The sequence below is a fragment of the Panthera pardus genome, unplaced genomic scaffold (genome assembly GCF_024362965.1).
Source record: "Panthera pardus isolate Hobbes unplaced genomic scaffold, ASM2436296v1 HiC_scaffold_20, whole genome shotgun sequence".
Lineage (NCBI taxonomy): Eukaryota > Metazoa > Chordata > Mammalia > Carnivora > Felidae > Panthera > Panthera pardus.
Genome location: NW_026526766.1, coordinates 31968567 through 31989170, shown reverse-complemented (window position 1 = coordinate 31989170; position 20604 = coordinate 31968567). Strand labels below are relative to the sequence as shown.

The 20604-nt window shown below is 35.9% G+C and overlaps 1 protein-coding gene across 2 annotated transcripts in view; it reads right to left on the bottom strand.

Annotated features, from left to right (window-relative positions):
- Positions 1-20604, bottom strand: part of UHRF2 (ubiquitin like with PHD and ring finger domains 2) — a 79229-nt gene that overhangs the window by 16622 nt on the left and 42003 nt on the right. For both annotated transcript variants that reach the window (XM_019438120.2, XM_019438118.2), the window contains exons 5-9: positions 14393-14502; positions 10523-10709; positions 5806-5929; positions 5404-5511; positions 1832-1936 (exon numbers count right to left, since the gene is read on the bottom strand). In XM_019438120.2, the coding sequence (XP_019293665.1) occupies positions 1832-1936; positions 5404-5511; positions 5806-5929; positions 10523-10709; positions 14393-14502 (634 nt within the window). The remainder of the gene's footprint in view (positions 1-1831; positions 1937-5403; positions 5512-5805; positions 5930-10522; positions 10710-14392; positions 14503-20604) is intronic.

The following is a 20604-nucleotide window of genomic DNA, read 5'->3' as shown; positions in this document are numbered from 1 at the left end:
TCACTGGGGTAAAATAATTAGGCAAGTCTCACACACAAATGTGAGACTCCAGATCAAACACAACTGGGTCGATGCTAAAAACATATTAAAGAGTTTCTACTCTTGGCTTGTTTTCTTACAGAGCCTTAAAAAAAAATAAGTGCCTACTGTAATAAACTATACAACACCCTTTGTATTTCTGAAAAATACAACTTCAAAATATACATGTTAAAGGAGTACTCAAAGACTTAACTTGAATATTTCCATTTTCAGTTTCCTTTGCCATGCTAATGCAAATGTAGTGCCAAATCTGCCAGTCAGAAAAATGGCAAACTTTTCTACCTTTGTCTGAAAGCATACTACATCTTGGCTTCTCCATAGCTACTCTAATTCATCATTATAATATACCATGAAAGCAAACCAATGAAACAGAATGGGAGAAAATACATGTAAAGTACACATTTAATGAACAGCAAACCAAACGTGACCCAATTAGAAAAATGGGCAAACGACCTGAAGATATACCACCAAGGAGGCTATACACACAGCAAAAAAGCAAATAAATCATGCCTAACATCATCAGCCATTTGGGAACTGTCAACTAAAACCACAATGAGATCTCACTACATACCTATCAGAATGGCTAAAGTAAAATAAAGCAACAACACTGAATGCTGGTAAGAATGTAGAAAAACTGAATCACTTACACACTGATAATAGGAATGTAAAGTAGTATAATCCCTCCGGAAAACAATTTGGCAGCTTCCTAAAAAAACTAAATGTTCAACTACCATATAACACAACAGTACACTTCTGGGCATTCATCACAGAGAAATCAAGAGTTACGTTTATAAAAAACAAAAAACAACAAAAGCCTGTACTCAAACATTTATCACAGTCATCTGTAAAGTCAAAAACTATAACAACCTGAATGTTCTTCAATGAGTGAATGGTTAAACAAACTGTGTTATACCTATATCATGGAATACTACTCAGCAATAAAAAAGGAATAAAATATTAATACATGCCACAATTTGAGAATTATGCTGGGCAAAAAGTACCATTCCCAAAGGTCACATACTGTATGATTCCACTCATAAAAATTATTTATTTATTTTTTTTTTTGAGAGAGTGAGAGTGTGTAAATGGGGGAGGGGCAGAGGGAGAGTGAGAGAGAATCTTAAGCAGGCTCCATGATCAGTGTGGAGTCCAGCCTCACAACTGTGAGATCATAACCTGAGCCAAAATCAAGAGTCAAACACATAATGGACTGAGACGCCCAGATGTCCCCAGTTATAAAAATCTTTGAAGCAACAAAATTATAGGAATGGAGAACAGATTAGTGGTTGTCAGGGGTTAGGGATGGGTTGAGGGAGAGCAGATACAGTATGTGTGGTTATCAAAGGGCACAATGAGGGATACTTGTGGTTAAGGGAAAATGTTCAGTGATCTGAATATATCAATATGTCAATATCCTGGTTGTGATACTGTACTACAGTTTTGCAAGATGTTACCATTGGGAGGAAAATGGGTAAAGAGCACAGAGATCTCTAGTATTTCTAATGCTACATGTCAATCTGCAATATCCCAAAATAAAAAGTTTAATAAAAAAATGAGCTCTGTAAAGTATGTTTTCATTGCAATAATCAGCAACCACATGTATACATAAATCAACACTTGTAAAGATTAAAGACTGTCAATTGACTTTTCTTATAACTTATATAGAAGTGACCACTTCAACATAAAAACTATGCTAAAAAAAGATGGGGTTTTATACACCCTACACAAAACTTCTGTATTTTACTGAATGATTAAGAATGGTTCTAAAGAACAAGGTTGTATTATGACTTACTACTTCATCCGCAAATCCACCAGCAAGGACAAGAGAATAAGCCCCATCATTACTTCGACCATGAATTCCACCAACATGGGGCCTATGGACACCCGCTTCGCTCACCTATGAAATAAAGAGAGTCTCAAAATACCTTTGAACAGTTATGTTTACAAAATGCTTTCGTATATATTATTGGATCCTAAAACCCTCCAACTAAGAACTGAATGTCACCCAGAGTTCTATCTTTCCTCCCCGACTTTACTTCTTTCTTACTACATATCCCCTAGGTACTAAGCTGATGACTCTTAAAACTGCTCAGATCTAGAATTCCAAGTTTCAAAATAATTATTAAATAATCATCATTTTATGTCTACCGGTCATTCCAGCTCAACTTGGGTCAAACAGAATTTGCTATCAGTGGCCCAGATCCCTCCCCATCTTATTTCTTGTCTTTAATTATGGCACTGCTCCCTAGCCACATGAGAAAGGCAACAGTCATTTTTGCATCATTCTTCTCTATTCTTAAAACACATTTGGTCACAAATACTGCTGATTCAATCTCCTAAATCTCTCAAGTCTTTACTTTTCTACTTCTGCTATAATCTTAGTTTGAGTCATGAATGTTATTAACCCCCCTTTTTCACTGCCTCCAGTTTTTTCCCTTCAAACCCCATTCTACCGATCACAAACAGAAAATACTTGTAAGAACAATTCTGCTTTTAATATTCAACTGCTTAAAATATATTAAATGGTCTTATTGTATACCAAGCCCAAATTAAGTATTACACATTACTCTCTCTCAATCTGGCTCCTATCTGCTTTCCCAGCCTTAACTTTTTTTTTTTTTAAAGTAATTTATCGCAACGTTAGCTAACACTGTATACAGTGTAGTCTTGGCTTCAGGATTAGATTCCCGTGATTGATCACTTACATACAACACCCAGTGCTCATCCCAACAACTGCCCTCCTCAATGCCCATCTCCCATTTTTCCTGCCCCCTCAACCCCCCACCCCATCAACCCTCAGTTTGTTCTCTGTATTGAAGAGTCTTTTATGGTTTGCCTCTATCTCTGTAACTTATTTTTTTTCCCTTCCTCTATGTTCTTCTGTTTCTCAAATTCCACATACATATGAGTGAAAATCATATAATTATCTATTTCTGACTGACTTATTTCACTTGCATAATACCCTCCAGTTCCATCCATATTGTTGCAAATGGCAAGATTTCATTCTTTTAAATTGCTGAGTAGTATTCTATTGTGTGTGTGTGTATGTGTGTATATATGTGTATGTGTGTGTGTGTGTTTGTGTGTGTGTATATATATATATATATACACACACACACATACATACACCACATCTTTTAATCCATTCATCAGTTGATTTGGGCTCTTTCCATAATTTGGCTATTGTTGATAGCACTGTTATAAACATTGGGGTACATGTGCCCTTATGAATCAGCACTCCTGTATCCTCAGGATAAATTGCTAGTAGAGCTACTGCTGAGTTGTAGGGTACTTCTATTTTTAATTTTTTGAGGAACCTCCACACTGTTTTCCAGAGTGACTCCACCAGTTTGCATTCCGACCAACAGAGCAAGAAAGTTCCCCTTTCTCTATATCCTTGCCAACATCTGTTGCTGTCTAAGTTGTTAAATTTAGCCACTCTAACTGGTATGAGGTGGTATCTCAATGTGGTTTTGGTTTGTATTTCCCTCATGATGAGTGATGTTGAGCATCTTTTCATGTGTCTGCTGGCCACCTGGATGTCTTCTTTGGAAAAGGGTCTATTCATGTCTTCTGCCCATTTCTTCACTGGATTATTTCTTTTTTGGGTGCTGAGTTTGGTAAGTTCTTTTTAGATTTTGGATACTAACCCTTTAACTGATGTGTCATTTAAAAATATCTTCTCCCATTCTGTTGCTTGCCTTTTACTTTTGTTGACTGTGCCCCTTGCTGTGTAGAAGCTTTTTATCTTGATGAGGTCTCAACAGTTCATTTTTTGCTTTTATTTCCCTTGCCTCCGGAGACATGTCAAGTAAGAAGTTGCTGTGGCTGAAGTCAAAGAGGTTGCTGCCTGTTTTCTCTTCTAGGATTTTGATGGTTTCCTGTCTCACATTTAGATCTTTCATCCATTTTTAATTTATGTTTGTGTGTGGTGTAAGAAAGTGGTCCAGTTTCATTCTTCTGTGTGTTCCCAGCCTTAACTCTTATCTTCTCCAGCTTCTCCTTCATAGAGCAAATGTTTGAACCAAAACTACTCAATGTTACCCAAACATGCTACCCAATTCGTTAGTTTAATCACGCTATTCTACTACTTCAATGGCCTATTGCTTCTCCCCATAGGTCTTCAATTTTGGCTCACTAAAACAGCATTACTTTGTGTTCCTCAAATTCCCTGGACGGTGCACAGTGGGGCAGGGAAAGACACACATTAGAAGCCAGTGAGAAGCTAATAAAAGCCTCAGAACCTGAGTGTAAGCCTTGAAAACACCAGGTATTTCAGAAGATGGGACCACCTGATTCTCAATCTCATCAATCCTGATGACAATAAATCTCTTCTGATTCTTCCCCACTTCCTAAATGGCAAATCCATTCTTCTAACTGCTCAGGCTAACAACTGCAAACGCATCTGAGACAGTATTAATGGGGGCTTTTAAAGTTTGGGAATGAATTAGTGATAGGTATATAAAAAAAGAATGAAGCAAACAAAAACCCAAGGCAATTAAAAATATGCTAAGTGTACTTTTTATTGTATTTATATTATATTGTATTTATTTGTAGTATTTTTTACTGTATTTAAAGATTTGAGTCATACTATACAACATGCATATGTATTTAGCCAAAATTGTAATATAACCATTGCAAACATGGGAAGACACACAGTGTGTTAAACTTAATGCTCATCAACCATAGAAAGAAGTTAATAAAACTAAAATACAAAGACAAAAGCAGTATAAACATGCTACTTAGAAATAAGGAGGTAAATCTAGAAGAAACAGCTAAAACTTCAAAGTGGTGGTGCCTGAGAAACAGAAAATGAGGACAAAAAACTTTTAAAATCTCTATAACGATAAAATTACCTTTATAATAAAGAAATTAGAAATGGATACAACAGGAAAAGATGTGACAAGTGATTTTATCATTGGATCACCTGGCACTTCCTCTGACCAACAACTTAACATTCATTCCGGAGGATAAGCTACAAACAAAACACCCGGAATGAGCTTTCTTGGACTTCAACAACATTAAATGAGAACTTACCACAAATTTTAAAGAAAGAAACCCCTAATATTTCAAATATTAAATTCTCAGCAAGAAAAATTCTCTAGAAAGTTTAATAATGTTAACTGTCATATCTAGAAAACAGTAAAAATGATTAAAAAAAGCACAGCTGATGCCTAATTCCATGATGTATGGACCTGTTAAACTATGTGGAAGAGTCTACTCATCCTATAGAGAATCTTTCATTGTAACAACTGAATGCCATGCGATACAACCTAGATTAGCCCACTTATAATCAATAGATACTGACACTGCTACAATTTTTTACAACTTTACCCTTTCAACAAAGTCAATTTAAAAACATACCTGAACTCTAAATCTCCATGTTGATCCAACAGGAATCCCAGGAATAGGTCCATAATGATTAGAAGGAACAATAGTACATTCTCTAGTGCGACCAACACAGGCCATCCCCTACAAGTTATAGAACAAGTTGTTTGACAAATTGGTTATGTCTACCCTTAAAGCCAAATCTTAAAGTCAAATAAAATGAGAACAAAACAGAAACCTAACTGCATAATTAATACATAATTTATATGATTTAATTAACACATAATTAAGTTATAGCAAATAAACAATAAAATTATTTAATATTTCTGATACAGCAAATGTAATTTATGTCACTACTACTGTTGGTATCAAACAGTTATAACTTGCATTACAGTTAAAACATTATAGCTAAGAAGGAAAGATGACTTTCTTCCTTACCCTGCCCCAGTCTCTCCGGCTTTCAGTACTAGCTGATGGCATCTTTGCTTTCTTTTTACTCATCTTGAGTCTTTCACCAGCCTTTACAACTTCACTGGAATCAGTTTTACAGGAAGGACAATACCTTTAAAAGAGAAAGGAATTTTAATATACCATATTAAAGCCAGTAACAGAATGGCCTTTCTAGGTCAGAAAATGTTTTAAGATGTAATAGTTGGTGTATAATATAGATGTTCAGCTGGCATTTTAGTATTAAACTTTTCAAAATATTTATATGGTTAAGGTAGCAAAAAAAAAAAACCCTTATCATTCCTTTAAAGAATGTGAAAGATTATAATATCATAGAATCTCAAATTCAGTTCAAAAGCCAGAGCTGTCCAATTCAAATGGCAGCATGCGCTCTGATCTTATCACTAACCTGGAGAATGGAATTTACTCATTTGAAGTTCCTATTATTAAAACAAAAGTAGCAAGAATAGATGATCCTAGACTGTTCAACTATACAACTGATACATCTCCCCATCTAAATTAGTTATTAGAACTCTCCAAGTCAAAACGTATAGTCTATCACAGCTAATACAGAGGATTCAAGGATGCTTGTTTATGTATAAGCCTTATCCCTAGCTCTTTTTAATTCTCTATACTTGTTTTTTCTTTAGCCTATTTGTAGTTAGTTACCCTACTATAACTTATATATCATTATAAGCTACCTTAAATCATTTCTTTTTTATTTTTTAAATTTTTTAATGTTTATTTATTTATTTATTTATTTAATATATGAAATTTACTGTCAAATTGGTTTCCATACAACACCCAGTGCTCATCCCAAAAGGTGCCCTCCTCAATACCCATCACCCACCCTACCCTCCCTCCCACCCCCCATCAACCCTCAGTTTGTTCTCAGTTTTTAACAGTCTCTTATGCTTTGGCTCTCTCCCACTCTAACCTCTTTTTTTTTTTTTCCTTCCCCTCCCCCATGGGTTTCTGTTACGTTTCTCAGGATCCACATAAGAGTGAAACCATATGGTATCTGTCTTTCTCTGTATGGCTTAAATCATTTCTAAAGAGCAAAGTATAAATAAATATGTCTATAGAATCAGATGGGGCTATTCCTATGTCAACAAGAAATGGAAACTTGAGGAATACCCTAACAAAGATCAACTGGCCTCTCCCTGCATTAATTAATCTTAAATGTGCCTATACTTTCCATTTCATAATTATCCATATGGCCTATAGGGAAAAAAAGACACCGATGCCCACCAGTTAATTCTGACTGCCTAATTATGAGATATCTTGTTTAGTACTACAGGAAAGAAAAATGTAAGTCAGTCACTGATTCTGAGAAAATCAGTTAAGTTGTGATATACAGATGCAAAATCAAGGCAAAAATTAAAATGTAGAAGTCAACAGATAATACCAAGTAGAATCCCTTCTAACTGAGAAATCAGGAGGTTTCCCAAAATTAATTTTACCTGATGTGCTAACTTTTAAAACTAATTTTATCAGAGATCTTAGGGGCAAAGCAGGTACTATTTCTGATGAGAAAAATGAGTTCAGAGGTGAAATGATTTGGAGACATAGAAAAGATGGTCAAACCTTCATTCCTTCATCAGGTTTGCTCAGAACCTCCTATGTCAGGCACTATTTTGATACTGGGGATAAATGTGATCAAAATGTTTGTACAGAGTAGTTAAGGAAAACTAGTACATATAATGAAACAATTTCAGGAAGTGACAAGTTCTATAAAGGAAATACCTCAGGGTTATGTGGATGTTAAGACTGATTAAACATGGCATGTATCTTTAGATAGAGTAGTTTCTGAAGTGATATTCCAGCTGAGACCAAAGGAGTCAGTTGGCCTCCTTTGAGAAGAAGCCAGGGAAGGCATTCCGGGCAAAAAGACATTAAGTATAAAAGTCCCGAGGCATAAGAAGGAGTGGTATGCCTTGAAAAACATGAAGGTTGGGAAGCTGAAGTTTAGGTCAACTCTGAACTGCACAGAGATAAGCAATGAGGTTATAGAACAGGCAGAGGTCAGGTCATTGATGGCATGGGCTTAGTTTTATTCTAAGTGCAAAAGGAAGACACTAGGGGGCTTTGAACAGATTCGGACTTAGTAAGATCATTCTGCTGCTATGGGAGAAAGGACACCTGGTAAGCATTGTGAAAGCAAGGACACAAGTTGGGTGTTTATTATACAGTTCAGGGAAGAGATGTTGGTTTGGACTGAAGGGTGAGAGTGGAGAAAGATTATGCAGGACTGACAAGATCTGCTCATGTATAATTGGATGTGGACTATGTAAGGAGGGCAAAGAGAGAATCAAAGATGAAGTTTAGCTTTTAAGCCTGAGCAAGAAGACAGGATGACTGTAGTATTTACTGAGGACTGAGGGAGGAGGAGGGTTTTAGGGGGTATGTTTATGGAAATCAAGATCTCCAGCTGGACTACTTTTGTGATACTTGTCAAGTAAGCAATTGAATGAATACAGGAATACAGAGCCCAGGGAAGATTAGCTATGAAGATATCAAAAATTTAGAACCATTAGCTTCATATTTAAAGTCTCATGATAGGATGAGGTCATCTAGGGAGCAAGCATGAAGAACAAAAAGCAAGTGAATAGTGCTGGAATAGTTTTGGAAAACTCCAAAATCTGGTAGATATGAGAAAACCAACAAGAGATTAAGAAGGAAAGGCCAGTGGAGTAGGATGAAAATTAGGTCATATGGTATCATAAAATCTATAAAGACAGAGAGCTGATAAGTATAAGTAAGGAGAGGGTTTAGACAGGACCAATGGATTTGGCAACACGGAATGTGTCTGTGAGCCTAACTTAAACAAATATAGTGGAGTTGTGAGAAGGAAAGTCCAATTGGAGAGCTGAAGTATGAACAGGAGGAGAGGAAATGGAAATTACCAATGCAGACAGTTCTTGAGAAGCTTTGCCATAAAGGAAGCAAAGAAATGGGATCAAGGGAAGGGTGTGTGTGTGTGACTGAATAGATTATAGGATACTGAGAATAACCCAGCAATGGCAATCTGGGAGAGGAATTCACTGTAGGAATGAAGTTCCTGAAAAGGCAAAGGGATACGGAACTGTGAGAGCAGACAGAAGGGCTCGCATTTTAGAGAAGCAGGAACATACTGTCCACAGAAACAAAAGGGAAGAAAAATATATGAGATTTTAGAGGAAATATGTTTACAGATGGTAAAATTCAGGCTGTGACCACGCAAGGCAGAGGAAGGGGGTGAAAGGAAGAAGTTACATCCCTTCCCTCCACCCACCCTTACAGCTTCTGTGGTAATACAGTAACAACCCTCCCAACAGATGGGGATAGGCCAAAGGGAAGAAAACAATCTATTCTTTACAGTAACACCAGCTACCTAATTGTAATGTTATTACAAGCACACTTCATTTTATTGCACTTTGCAGATACTGTGTGGTTTTTTGTTTGTTTTTTACAAACTGAAGGTTTGTGGCAACACTGCATCGAGCAAGTCTATTGGTGTGATTTTTCCAATAGCATTTGCTCACTTTCTGTCTCTGTGTCACATTTGGGCAATTCTCACAATATTTCAAACTTTTTCAATATTATTATGTTGTCAGGGTGATCTGTGATCAGTGATTAAGACCTGCTGAAAACTCAGATGATGGCTAGCATTTTCAGCAATAAAGTATTTTGCACACTTAATAGGCTACAGCATCATGTGTAAACATCAATTTTATATGCACTGAGAAACAAAAAAGCTCATCTGACTTGCCTTATTGTGATATTTACTTTACCAGACTGTTCTGGAACCTGTACTATCTCTGAGGAATGCCCGTACTTCTGAGTATGTCATTCCTTAACTTAACCCTCCACGCCAGCAATAGTCCAAAGCTTAAGAAGAAAAAACTTATTATGACATGAAAAAGTTCATTATTACTTTGAGCATGTTCTTCCCAGTCTCTTTTCTAATGATTTTGTTTTGTAGCTAAGACTACTTAGCATAGATTTTGGCTGGTATATTTAACCTTAGTGCCTGGTTCCACTTATTAACCTCATAGGATTAAATACAATAATCCATGTAAAACACTTTGTTAGCATCTAGCATATATTAAGCACTTAAATAACTATTAAGTACTATAACAGGCACATCTAAAATAGCTGAGGGATAGAGAGGCCACCCAAAAAGGCTTCCCAGATGGAATCACAGTTAAATGAAAACCTGAAGGATAAATATCCTAAAGTTAAGCAAAGATGTATAGGTTTCAAAGAGAAAATGTGTCAAATATAAAAACCCAGAGGAGAGAAAGACCTGGACTTACTTAAGGAGCTGAAAGATATTTAATCTGGCTAGACTGTAGAGTATTTGGGAAAATGAAGAGGAAAATGGTAAGAAATGCACCTGGAGAAATCAACTAAAAAAATATTGTGCAAGGCCTTGCATGGCAACATAAAACCTGAGAAGCAAAGGAATTAACACAATCAGATTTGCATTTTTGAAAGAACACAGACTCCATATTAGAGGAAGGACTGCAGGGATTAAAAACAGCTAGCGACTAGTTCACAAGCTGTGATAATAATCAAAGTTATCAATGCCAATAAACCACTGGCTATAAAATTTTAAGTGCTTTAATACACATTACATATCTTAAGAAATCTTTTTGTGTTTTAAATACATATTTCACATTCAATTCTTAACACAGTAATAACAAAAAACCCCTGATAATCATACCAGTATTCCTCTTCAGGGACCTTATCCAAAGGTGGATTCAGGCAGTAAATATGATAGGCCATGTTACATTCATCACATAGAAGCTGCATGTTGGGTTCCTGTTTCCCACCACATATATGACAGGAGCAAGAACGGCACTTCTTACTTGGATCTCCACCACAAATATCACACTCAGGATCATTTTTCCCTAGTAAGAACAAAATTATAACAAGCTCAGTCTTAAAATAATTTTTATTATCTATGAATCTTGTAAAGAAAAACGCATGAAAATAGATAGCATACAGCTTTTCTTAATGAACAGAAAAAAAATCACAAAGAATAATCAAGTGTGGGACTTTAAGAATAAATGCCTGAGCTTCATTCTAAATTTTTTTTTTTTTTTTAAGTTTATTTTTGAGACAGAGAGAGACAGAGCATGAACGGGGGAGGGGCAGACAGAGAAGGAGACACAGAATCGGAAGCAGGCTCCAGGCTCTGAGCCATCAGCCCAGAGCCTGACGCGGGGCTCCAACTCACGGTCTGTGAGATCATGACCTGAGCTGAAGTCAGACGCTTAACCGACCGAGCCACCCAGGCGCCCCCTGAGCTTCATTCTATACTTACCAAAATTACAGGGATAAAGCACAGGCACAGCGGGCATCATTACCTGCAACCATGGGGATAATGTATACTTTTGCCTTAAAAATTTGTATTGGCTAGCTGGAAGTTCCCCAAATGTCCAGGGGCAATACAGTGAACTCACCAGGGCATCATAAGGTATCTTTAACTTTCAAGGAAAGACCATGAGGGAAGGGGAGGGGAAAAAATAGTTACAAACAGAGAGGGAGGGAGGCAAACCACAAGAGACTCTTAAATACAGAGAACAAACTGAGGGTGGATGGGGTGGGGGAGTAGGGGAGAGGGGAAAATGGGTGATGGGCATGGAGAAGGGCACTTGTTGGGATGTGCACTGGGTGTTGTATGTAAGCCAATTTGACAGTGATATTCATAATAAAAAAATAAATTTCAAGGGAATACTACATTCTGTTAAAGTCGTTTGGATCTAACTACTTAATAAGTGGAACTATTAAATACCATGTACTCTGCAGACCCAAACCTTTCCTTGAATAGGCTAAAGTAGGAAGGGGAGGGCTGTTAAGAGTTAGCAAGCCCATTCTGGTTCTTATTCAAGTTATGCCCCCAACATACTTTTTAACATAATAGAAATAGCATTTCTTTATTTGTCTTTAAAATTTATTTGAGAAAGAGAGCACATGCATGCATGAGCCAGGAAGGGCAGAGGGAGAGGGAGAGAGAATCCCAAGCAAGCTCCATAGTCAGCATAGAGCTGATGTTACAAATGTTAAGATCATAACCTGAGTCAAAATCAAGAGTTGGACATTTAACCGACTAAAACACCCAGGCACCCCTAGAAATAGCATTTCTAACCCAGTTGATTTTTTTATCTTGTCAATTGGTTCAGAACTCTGGCAACCTACTAAAATCCAAACACCTTCTACCCAACTGTTCCCTTGAAATTTTAAAATATACAGTATATATACTAAAAAATCTTTATGTTCACAATACCAAAAATTAAAACGTCAAGAGAAATGGTTGGGAAGATTTTATGAAAACTAAGGTAAGTTTATATAAAATTCAAAAAGGACTACAGAATTTTTTTTTAATGTTTATTAATCTTTGAGAGAGAGAGAGAGAGAGAGAGAGAGAGAGAGAGAGAGAGAGAGAAAGGGAACACAAGTGACGGCAGAAGAGAGAAGACAGAGGATCTGAAAGCAAGCTCCATGCTGAGAGCAGCCAGCTTGATGCAGGGCTTAAATTCACGAACCTGTGAGATCACGACCGGAGCCACCCAGGCACCCCCTGCAGAATTTTGCAGATGAATTATGTAGATAGAGGAAGAGGTCTGGGATGATATACATAGTTTGACTGATTACTTCTTGGGAGTTCTATTTTTAAATTAATATTGTTTTATATTTTGAATTTCTGACAAATGTACACAACATATTTGTGAGGAAATTTACCATATCAGAACTGATCTAGCAATATAAGGGAAATGGGAAGCCATATCTGAAAAATAAGAGAGGGGGAAGAGAAAAGGCACTGATTTCAGCACTATCTTTCTAACTGGTGACTGCCTTATTTTATTTTATTTTATTTTATTTTATTTTATTTTATTTTTGAGAGAGAGAGAGTGCAAGTGAGGGAAGTGGAGGGAGGGAGGGAGGGGGAGGGGGAGGGGGAGAGAGGGAAAGAGAAAGAGGGAGGGAGGGAGGGAGAGAGAGAGAATGAATCTTAAACAGTCTTCACAATATGGGGCTCAATCTCACGACCCTGAGAATCATGATCTGAGCTGAAATCAAGAGTCGATTTCGACTCTATTGTTGCTAATGAATGGCAGATTACAATTTTGTTTTACTTTCACTAAGGGAGCTATGACAACATACAAGTAATGGATGCATGACAGACCTAAAAACATGCCTTTGGCATGCTTAGATTTTTGGTATGAAGAGTGATATGATCAGTGGCAGTCTGGCTGTGGCTCTGAAATGATTTCTTCACATACAAGTTGTAGCTATAATGTGAGTAGCATTAGGCAGAGAAGAGATATATGGAGAATGAGAGGGAACAGAATACATGCAGAAGTACTGAGAATAGAAAGATGACAAAAACCTTATCTATCTTGGTTTTGCACTGTTTTACTGAGAATGACTAAGTTACATTAAAAAGGTTTACTCAAATTACTCAAGTTACCTGTAATCCTAGGATATAACCACACAAGTACTCCTACAGAGTACACCTAAAGGTTCTTTAAAAAAATTTTTTTATGTGTATTTATTTTTGAGAGACAGACAGACCATGAGCAAGGGAGGGGCCAGAGAGGGAGAGACAGAATCTGAAGCAGCTCCAGCTGTCAGCACAGAGCCTGACAGAGTACTCCTAAAGGTTCTTAATTCAAATCTAGATACATCAACATTGCAGTCTCAAAAAATGAGAATGGCTTAGACTGGTAACATGAAAGTCTATTTACTGATCTGTTAAAGGTCTTGTCTTGCTGTAATCTTGCACAATTGTGGTAAGAAGAGGTTAGGCAGAACGTTTTAGTCTGCCTAAAAACTTTATTTTTCTAAAATATACTAGAAATTGGGGGCACCTGGCTCAGTAGATACAGCATTCAACTCTTGATCTCAGGGTTGTAAGTTTGAGCCCCACGTTAGGTGTAGAGATTACTTAAATCTTAAAAAACAAACAAAAAATACTGGACATTGACATGTGGCATAAAGCCAATAAATTGCTTCCCACAAAAAATTCAGAAGAAAGTATGAAACAGTAATCTATTTGGAAAGATAGCAATTCAATCATGAATTAAAAGACCTAAAATCTTGCCCTACCTTTGTTACCAACCAGCTGTATGATATTAAGCAAATACAATATGCACAGTGAAAAGGTAGGGCTACGTTCTAATATTCTCATGATTATTTAAACCTCATTTATTACCTCCCAGAAATTCAAAGTTTAACCATCATTACTGTCAGGCTCTACTCATATGAAAGTAAGTCTCATTATTAAAAATCAATCTAAGTAGCCACAAAATTACTGAAATGTTATTTGGACAGATTTATAATAAGCGAAACAAGAAAATGGCAATAAAATGCCAAGGTGAGAAAAAAAATTTGTTTTTTTAAAAACAAATCTTATCATTTGAGAAAAATTCACTAAACCAGAAAGGATCTTAGATCAAAACTGTGGTCATGAAAATAAATTTGTATGATCTGCAGCAGCTTTATACTTTCTCGGAAGTTATTCCCTGGGTGGTTAAAATACCAATCAAGTACAATATATGTAATCTAAATCCATAAGAAAAATTCATACTTAAAAACTTTCCATCTGCCAGTGAGAGGGGATGTGCTCCAGGTTTCTCGATCTTAAAGATTTCATTTACGAATCTTATCTGGCAGTCATTTAATTTTCCTTCAGAACCCCTGTTTAAAAAAAGAAGAAAAGTTAACTTCTGCCAGCAAAATCTAAATCATATACAAATAATTAAGAGTCATTTAGGAAACCCACTGAACTTTGTCTATTTACAAATTGGGACTATAGCTATACCAATCACTTTGAGCTTTCCAATGGCAGGTAAAGTCAAATAGTGACTAGTTACTATTCAAAATTAAGTGTAACTTTAGTGTAATATTAGGAAAAAAATTTATAGACTTCACCTAGATTATCTAGGAACAAGACAGTTTTCTTATAAATTAAATACTAGATAAAATGATACTCTATCAATCAAAATAAAAGATTTAAATATATTTCCAGTAAATACAGTAAGTTTCTGGGTAAAAAGTTGACCTCTTATTAAAAAGAAAAGTCCTTCAGATACCAAGCCATACTCCTCATAGATACAGTTTATACCTGTTTGCATAAGCTTCTTCAAACTTTCCGGCTGTGACTATGGACTTATATGTGGATTTCTCCTTTTAACATGTCAACTTTGGTTTATATTTTTGAAGTTTTGTTATTGGGTACACAGAGATTTAGGATTCTTAAACTGTCATAAAATGGCTCTGTATCTCTGTAACGCATTCTATATCAAAAGTGTACTTTTTTTTGGTTAGAATTTGCTTGGTAACTTTTTCTATTGTTTCACCTTTTAAAACTTTTAATGTCAAATATTCACAAATGCAGAAAACTGCATAGACAAATGTGTAGTATAGCCAATTATAAGGTATACATTCTTGCAGTCATCAATCATGACAGGAAACAGAACTGTTTACCTCAGAAGCACTTGACATGCTCCCTCCCAATCTCATTATTCCCTTTCAAGAGTTTTATTTACCTTAATTTTCTTAGTCTTATCACTTATCTGCCTAAGCATATGATATATACAGTTCTACCTGTGCTTTAAAGATTCTAACCTATCAATTTCCATGCAATCTTTTTCTTGCTTACAATTTGTTGAAGAACTGCTATTATTTGTCCTATAGAGTTTCCCCGCAGACTTGATTTTGATATGTGCATTCCCAAAGTGTAGTTTAAATAGGTTTTTTCCCCATCATTTGTATTTCTAGTAAGTTAGTAGTTGGATCCAGAGTAGAGGTCAAAAAACCCTAGTCTGCTGCCTATTTTTATAAATAAAGTTCTACTGGAAAAACTACTCATTTATGCATTCTCTATAGTTCATTTCGTATTATAGTGGCAGAATAGTTGTGATGGTGGAGACCATTTGGCCGCCAAAGGTTAAAGCTACCATCTGGCCCTTTGCACAAAACAATGGCCAACCCTTGCATTTAGAAATGCTTAATCAAATCCAGTTCATTTTTTGGTAAAACTGTTAATAGTTCTTGGAAGTGGTATACCAGGAAGCAGGAATCACTGCAGGTTATTTTGAAAGATGAACACCATAACTGTTATTCTCAAAACAGCTTGCTGAACTAGTTTTATTATTTCAGTGTGCTTGGGTTCATCACATATGCTATAGTTACCCTCTCCTACCTCTTGTACGGCTGCTGATACCACACAGGTCTCATAGCTATCAGTTGTTTATCCCACCAGCTATTTTGGTGTTTGTAGGGGATACCACAATTCCCTGAATGGTTATAAATGTTGCCCATGACTTTCGGGTTAGATATTTTAGTTGTTCTATGTTTGTATGAGAATATCTAGGGAGATTAAAAATCTATGCTGTTGTCATCTTTCTAGAATTCCATCTATCCTTGTAATTTCAACTTGTGTGACTTCATATTTAAGGAGTCTTTCTTATAAGCAGCATATGGGTTTTGTTTTTATCTCCTCTGGTGATCTTTAATATTTAGCTCACATATAGTTAATACAATGGCTGACATATCTGGGTTTGTTTCTACCATTTTACTATATGTTTTCTATTTTATCTACCTTTTTGTTTCTTTTACTCTTCTTGATTGCTTTCTTTTGAATTATTCTAATAATTATTCCATTTTACCCTATTTTTTAATCTTTTAATATTTAATTATGTATTAAAATATTACTTTAATGTGGTGGCTCTTAGAGAATATACCAGGTAAAAATCAATCTACTTTTAAGTTCTCACTACTTCTCTGATCATATCAGAATTTCATAGCTTCATTTACCAACTTCCATCTTTTGTGGTTGTCCTGCATTTTATTTTACACATATTTTAAACTTCACTATTATTGTGTGTTGTGAATAGTTTATTTGAACTTACTCATACAGTTACCCTTCCTATGTTTTTTCTTTCCTGTATTTCATGTCTCTTTAGTATTTCTTTTAGTGTAGTATGTTGGTATTGGATTCTTAGGTTGGTTTTTTTTTTTTTTTATGTCTTTTTTTTTCCTAGGATTTTTTTTAAAATTTATTTTAAAATTTACATTCAAGTTAGTTAGCATATAGTGCAATAATGATTTCAGGAGTAGAATCCAGTGATTCATCCACTATATATGACACCCAGTGCTCATCCCAACAAGTGTCTCCTTAATGCCCCTTCTCATTTAGCCCATCCCCCCACCCACAACCCCTCCAGCAACCCTGTTTGTTCTCTGTATTTAAGAATCTTTTATGTTTTGTCCCCCTCCCTGTTTTTATATTATTTTTGCTTCCCTTCCCCTATGTTCATCTGTTTTGTATCTTGAAGTCCTCATATGCGTAAAGTCATATGATATTTGTCTTTCTCTGACTACTTTCACTTAGGATAATATACTCTAGTTCCATCCATGTTGTTGCAAATGGCAAGATTTCATTCTTTTTGATTGTTGAGTAATATATACCACATCTTCTTTATCCATTCTTTATCCATTTATCTGCCAACGGACATTTGTACTCTTTTCATATTTTAGCTATTGTCGACAGTGCTGCTGTAAACCTTGGGGTGGCATGTGCTCCTCTGAAACAGCACACCTGTATCCTTTGGATAAATACATAGTAGTGCAATTGCTGGGTCGTAGAGTAGTTCTATTTTTAATTTTTTGAGGAACCTCCATCTGTTTTCCAGAACGGCTGCACCATTTTGCATTCCCACCAGCAGGGCAAAAGGGTTTGGATTCTTAGGTTTGGTTTGATAACATCTTTATCTTGCTTCATTTTTGTAATCTATTTTCATTAGAAATGTATTTCTAACATTTTTTATCAGTGTTCTCATATGTTGTTCCATTGTGTTCTAGCTTACATCGTTTCTGATGAAAACTCAGCTCATATTCGTTTTTATCTTTAGTTTTCAGCAGCATTATTGCAATATGCCACAGTGTGTTCTTTGTATTTATCCTGGTTAGGGTTCACAGGGCTTCAATTTGGACTATCTTCTCCCATTTTTGGAAATTCTAGTTATTAGTTTTTCAAATATTGTTTTCACCCTTCTCTTCTTTGGGAACAACAAATAGATGTAATGCATACCTTTTGCCAGGTCCCATGTGTCCGACAGTCTTTTCTGTGTTGTTTCTCATAATTTTTTTCCATGTTTCAGTTTTGATATTTTTTACTGACTTGCCTATCACTACTCCTATCTTCTGCTATTAAGCCAATCTAATGAAGTCTTAGTTTCAGATACTGTATTTTTCAGTTCTAGAGTAATTATCTTATAGATTCCCAGTGATTTTTTTATAGATTCCAATTCTCAGTTGAAATTCTCCACCTTCATTTATTTTCTTGAGCATATTAATCATAATTATTCTAAAATCCTGTCTGATAACCTGAATTATCAGTATCACCTATGGGTCCATTTTTATTATTGATTTTTCTTCTGGTTTTTGATTATGTGGCCCTACCTTTTGGTACCATACTTTTGGTTCCATGGCAAGATAAATATAAAGAAAATATAATCACATATTGCAATAATGCTGAAAACTAAAGATAAAAACAAAAGGAATATGAGCCAAGTTTCATCAGAAACAATGTAAGCGAGAACATAATAGAACAGCATCTGAAAACACGGACAAAAAATTTCTCAACTTAGAAATACAGTTCTAATGAAAACATATTATAAAAAATGAAGCCGAGATAAAGATGTTATCAAACCAAACAAAAATATTCAACAATATAAGTATAAAACATTAGAGGAGGCTTCAGACCAATCTTCCTCGTGCTGGGAAGATACTGTGGTGATTTAACATTTTATTCAGCAACTATGCTGAGGCAAGGCCTGTTTACAAAATGTAGTCTACATATTTGTCTTAGCCATCCAGTTTTCAACTAAGAGCCTTTTGTATACTCTGTGGGACCATTTCACCCAGTGATCACAAAATCTGTTTGCCTTCGAAGACTACTGAAAACTCCACTGTGCTTTTTACTTACATTTTTAGCCTCCTGCCCAGCAAAACCCCAGTATTTAGCAAAAGTCATGTGAGGAAAACAGGCCATATGTGTGAAACATCCCCAACATCTGCCAAAAGCTCAGTCTCCACCCTGCCCCCAGCTGCTTTCAACTAGATCTGCTCTACATCCATAATTATTAGCAAGGGTTCCCAGGGCAAAAAGCAACTACAAAAACCAACTGCTTTCTAAGGTTCTTCCCATTCCAGAGTCATAGGCTCTGGTAGTTCTCCTTACCTCTCTGCTTCATTAACATAACAGATGATAATGTTATTTGAGCTGGCTCTTCTAGTTTTAGGTAAAAATGCTAATCTACTGCCAGCTATTCCATCCTACCTGGAAACAGAAACCTTCCATGTACTTCATTAGGTGGTACAATAAATATCACAAAAACAGATTCAAAACTAGAATCACCTTTTCATTTATCTATCATTTCAGTTGAAGGCTTACCATACCGATTTCCTCTGAACAAAACTGATGAAGCCAAAACTGAATCTAATAAACCACCAATTATAAAATACATTATTTTATGTACTACCAAAAAAGAACTGGCCTGCAATGGGGTAGTCTAAGAAGAACTCCCAAAGTTAGGACTCTAAATGGAAGACAACTATAAGGCACACTATTTTATGAAATCATAAAAAAGAAAAAAATTTGAGATGAGACATCTAAGAAACACCCTCAAAGCTAGGACACCAAACGGCTCTTCTCACAGTTTAAGATAAATGGTAAATAAACCACCTAGCAGGTAGAGATAAAAAATAAACATGACCATTTCAATGTTATCAGTGGGTATAAGTAGAAAAAGTATCCCAGGAACTGAACCACAAGGTAGGATTCATGCAGGTTTGTAGATGCAAACTCAAACTCAATCTCTTAAAGAACACAACTTTGGTCCAATAGCAAGATATTTTAATTTGAGATGGTAAAATAAAGAAAACCGTTAATCTCCAATTCTATGAAATACTCTATTTACTTAATATTCATTATAACTAATGCCTAGAACAGGGCCTGGCACACAGTAGCCAACAAAAGTCAAGGCACTAACATTTCAGTGGTATGACAGGCAGAATGATGGGTGCCAAAGATATCTATGCCCTAAGTACGGGAACACGTGAATATTATACTACATGGCAAAAGAGAATTTGTAGACATGATTAATTACCTTGAAATAGGATTAACCAGGTAGGCCCAAGGTAATTACAGGGGAACTTAAAAGTAGAAGAGGGAAGTGAGTCAGAGATATGCAACGTTAAAATGGGAGAAGTAGGCCATGGGCCAAGGCATTGGGAGGCCTGTAAAATCTGGAAAAGGCAAGGAAACAGATTCTCCCTTAGATTCTCCAAAAAGTGACACATCTCTGCTGACACTTTTAGTCCAGTGAAATCCATATAAGACTTCTGACTTACAGAACTATAAAATGGTAAGTTCTACTATTTAAGCCATTTAAATTTATGAATTTGTTGCAGCAACAACAGGAAACTACTACAAGTAGGGCAAGAGAGAGAAATCTCAGGTGATAATCAATACCACAAAGAAAGAGTAAGGAAACAATTCAATGCCCTGCATGTACATATGTAATGTTATACAACATTAAAAGCTTCTTTTGAAGTGATGTCTGAACAAACAACCAAGACAAGACACAGAGCAAGCCAAATAAGGATATGTGTGGAGCAGACCAGGCAGAAGAACAGCAAATGGCAAGGGCTCTGAAGCAGAAGCATGTTCATATGATTAAGCACCACAAAGAGGCCAATATGGTTAAAATACAGTAAACTTTGATTTATAAC